The sequence below is a fragment of the Mandrillus leucophaeus genome, unplaced genomic scaffold (genome assembly GCF_000951045.1).
Source record: "Mandrillus leucophaeus isolate KB7577 unplaced genomic scaffold, Mleu.le_1.0 Scaffold46, whole genome shotgun sequence".
In the NCBI taxonomy this organism is placed as follows: Eukaryota; Metazoa; Chordata; class Mammalia; order Primates; family Cercopithecidae; genus Mandrillus; species Mandrillus leucophaeus.
In genome coordinates, this window is record NW_012104920.1 from 4,224,789 (window position 1) to 4,226,916 (window position 2,128).

Consider the following 2,128-nt stretch of genomic DNA (forward strand, 5'->3'; position numbering starts at 1 on the left):
TCTTGGTTGGCACTAGTGTTTATTTCAGGAAGCAGGTCTGGAAGACCTGGGTCTGTCCAGTGGAGTCCTGGAGCCTCCAGCTTCTCACTTGGCCTTCGGGTTACGGAACTTGCGTCCAGCAAAGACTGCCTTGTCCCCAAGAGCTTCCTCGATCCTAGAATGCAGGCAAGGTCAGGGGTGCTGCCTTCCAACCTAACAGCCTCCAGCACCCCAATGCCCAGGCCCGCTCTTCCCGCTGTACCTCATGAGTTGGTTGTATTTGGCCAGACGCTCTGAGCGGCAGGGGGCGCCAGTCTTGATCTGATGAGGGAAGAAGGATTTGGAGGGTTGGGTGAGGTTGGAGAGGAGGGGTTGGACCTGGCCCCAAGGGAACATTCACCTCAGAGGCAGGAGGCCAGGGACCCCAAGAAAACTTGGTGAGACACCCAGTAGACAGAAGCTGCAAGTACCTGTCCTGTGCAGAGCCCCACCACAAGGTCAGCAATGAATGTGTCCTCAGTCTCCCCAGAGCGGTGGCTCACCATCACCCCCCAGCCATTAGACTGAGCCAGTTTGCACCTGAGTGGAGAGGACATTTGATGTGGCTTTCTAGAAACTCCTCAGTGGGAAAGCAGGGGTTGGGTGGGGCCTGTCCCTGCTGTTTGGGTAGCAAGCACGCTGCAGGGAGGGCAGTGACTAAGTTCTTTGGGAAGTAGGAGAGGAAAAGAATTCTCATCTTGATTTTGGGCTCTTGAGATGCTGGTGAGAAGAGGAGAATCTAAGAGAGGAATGGTGTGGGCTGCGGGCGGGGGGTCATGACAGGGCCACAGTGGCAAAGCTCTTGGAGTCAGGCCAAAGATTAGTCAAAGCCTTGAGATCAACGTGTGGGTAGGTCAGGTGCCAGGGGAAAGGTAAGCTTGGAGTTAGTGGGTGAGACTGTAGCTGGAGTGGGCAGAGCTGGGGCAGAGGGAGGCGATGGTGAGCCTCAGGGTCAGGAGACACTCACGCCTGGATTGATTCGGTCACCGAGCCAATCTGGTTGACCTTTAGCAGCAGACAGTTGCAGGCCTTCTTCTCAACGGCCTGGGCAATCCTCTTGGGGTTGGTGACTGTCAGGTCATCCCCCACAATCTGGATGTTCACCCCCGAGAGGAAGGAGGTCCAAGTGGCCCAGTCATCCTGGTCAAAGGGGTCCTCGATGGAGACCACTGGTGGGGTTTGGGAGCAGAGACAGGGCTAGAGGTCAGAAGGTGCCTCATGGAGGGGTGACAGGGCAGAAGAGCTTAAATGGGGATTTCAATGGGGCTAAGGATTGGAAGGATCCAAGCCCATGGTAAAGCAGGTCACTGAAATCAGGATATTAGGCAGCTGCAGGGGATTCGGGCAGGAACACTGGGACACCTGAGCGCCTCACCAGGATAGTTCTTGATAAAGCTCTTATAGAGCTCTCCGAGCTTCTCCCCAGTGATGTGCCGTGCGGGATCATCGGGCGACTTGAAGTCAAGATCGTACTTCCCATTGCGATAGAACTCAGATGCTGCCACATCCATGCCGATCACCACCTTGTCTGGGTAACCAGCTGCCTGGATGGCTGTCTTCAGCAGCTCCAGGGCTGGGGGAGGACCAAGAAAGGACCTGAGACTCCAGCACCCCTTGTCTACAGCCTCCCCTGCCCATGTGGAAATCCAGGGGGTCTGCCCCCCAGGGTGCTCAGCACTGACCCTCATTGTTCTCCAGGATGTTGGGTGCGAAGCCACCTTCATCACCCACATTGGTGGCATCCTTCCCATATTTGGCCTTGATGACCCCCTTAAGGTGGTGGTAGACCTCAGCACCAATGCGCATGGCTTCCTTGAAGGAGCTGGCTCCCACAGGCAGAATCATGAACTCCTGCATGGCCAGCTTGTTTCCAGCATGGGAGCCCCCGTTGATCACATTGAAGGCCTGAGATGGGGAGAGGGTGTCTGGACCTGGGCTGGGGCATGAGGGCTCAAGAAGGGATAGGGGCGGGGGGTGTTGGGCTGGAAACCTGGCTTCCCTACTTACTAGCTCAGTGGTCTAGGATGAGTAATTTTGCTCAAGAGCCTCTTTCCTCATTTCTTTTTTTTTTTTTCTTGAGACAGAGACTCGCTTTGTCACCAGGCTGGAG

At 55.8% G+C, this 2,128-nt stretch overlaps 1 protein-coding gene across 4 annotated transcripts in view; it reads right to left on the minus strand.

The window, feature by feature from the left end:
* The window catches only part of ENO3 (enolase 3 (beta, muscle)), a 7,153-nt gene continuing 5,025 nt past the window's right edge, over nt 1–2,128 (minus strand). For all 4 annotated transcript variants that reach the window (XM_011994706.1, XM_011994707.1, XM_011994709.1 and 1 more), the window contains 6 exons: nt 1,701–1,923; nt 1,394–1,591; nt 986–1,187; nt 450–558; nt 242–300; nt 1–154 (listed from right to left, as the gene is read on the minus strand). In XM_011994706.1, the coding sequence (XP_011850096.1) occupies nt 85–154; nt 242–300; nt 450–558; nt 986–1,187; nt 1,394–1,591; nt 1,701–1,923 (861 nt within the window). In that variant the 3' untranslated portion in view covers nt 1–84. The remainder of the gene's footprint in view (nt 155–241; nt 301–449; nt 559–985; nt 1,188–1,393; nt 1,592–1,700; nt 1,924–2,128) is intronic.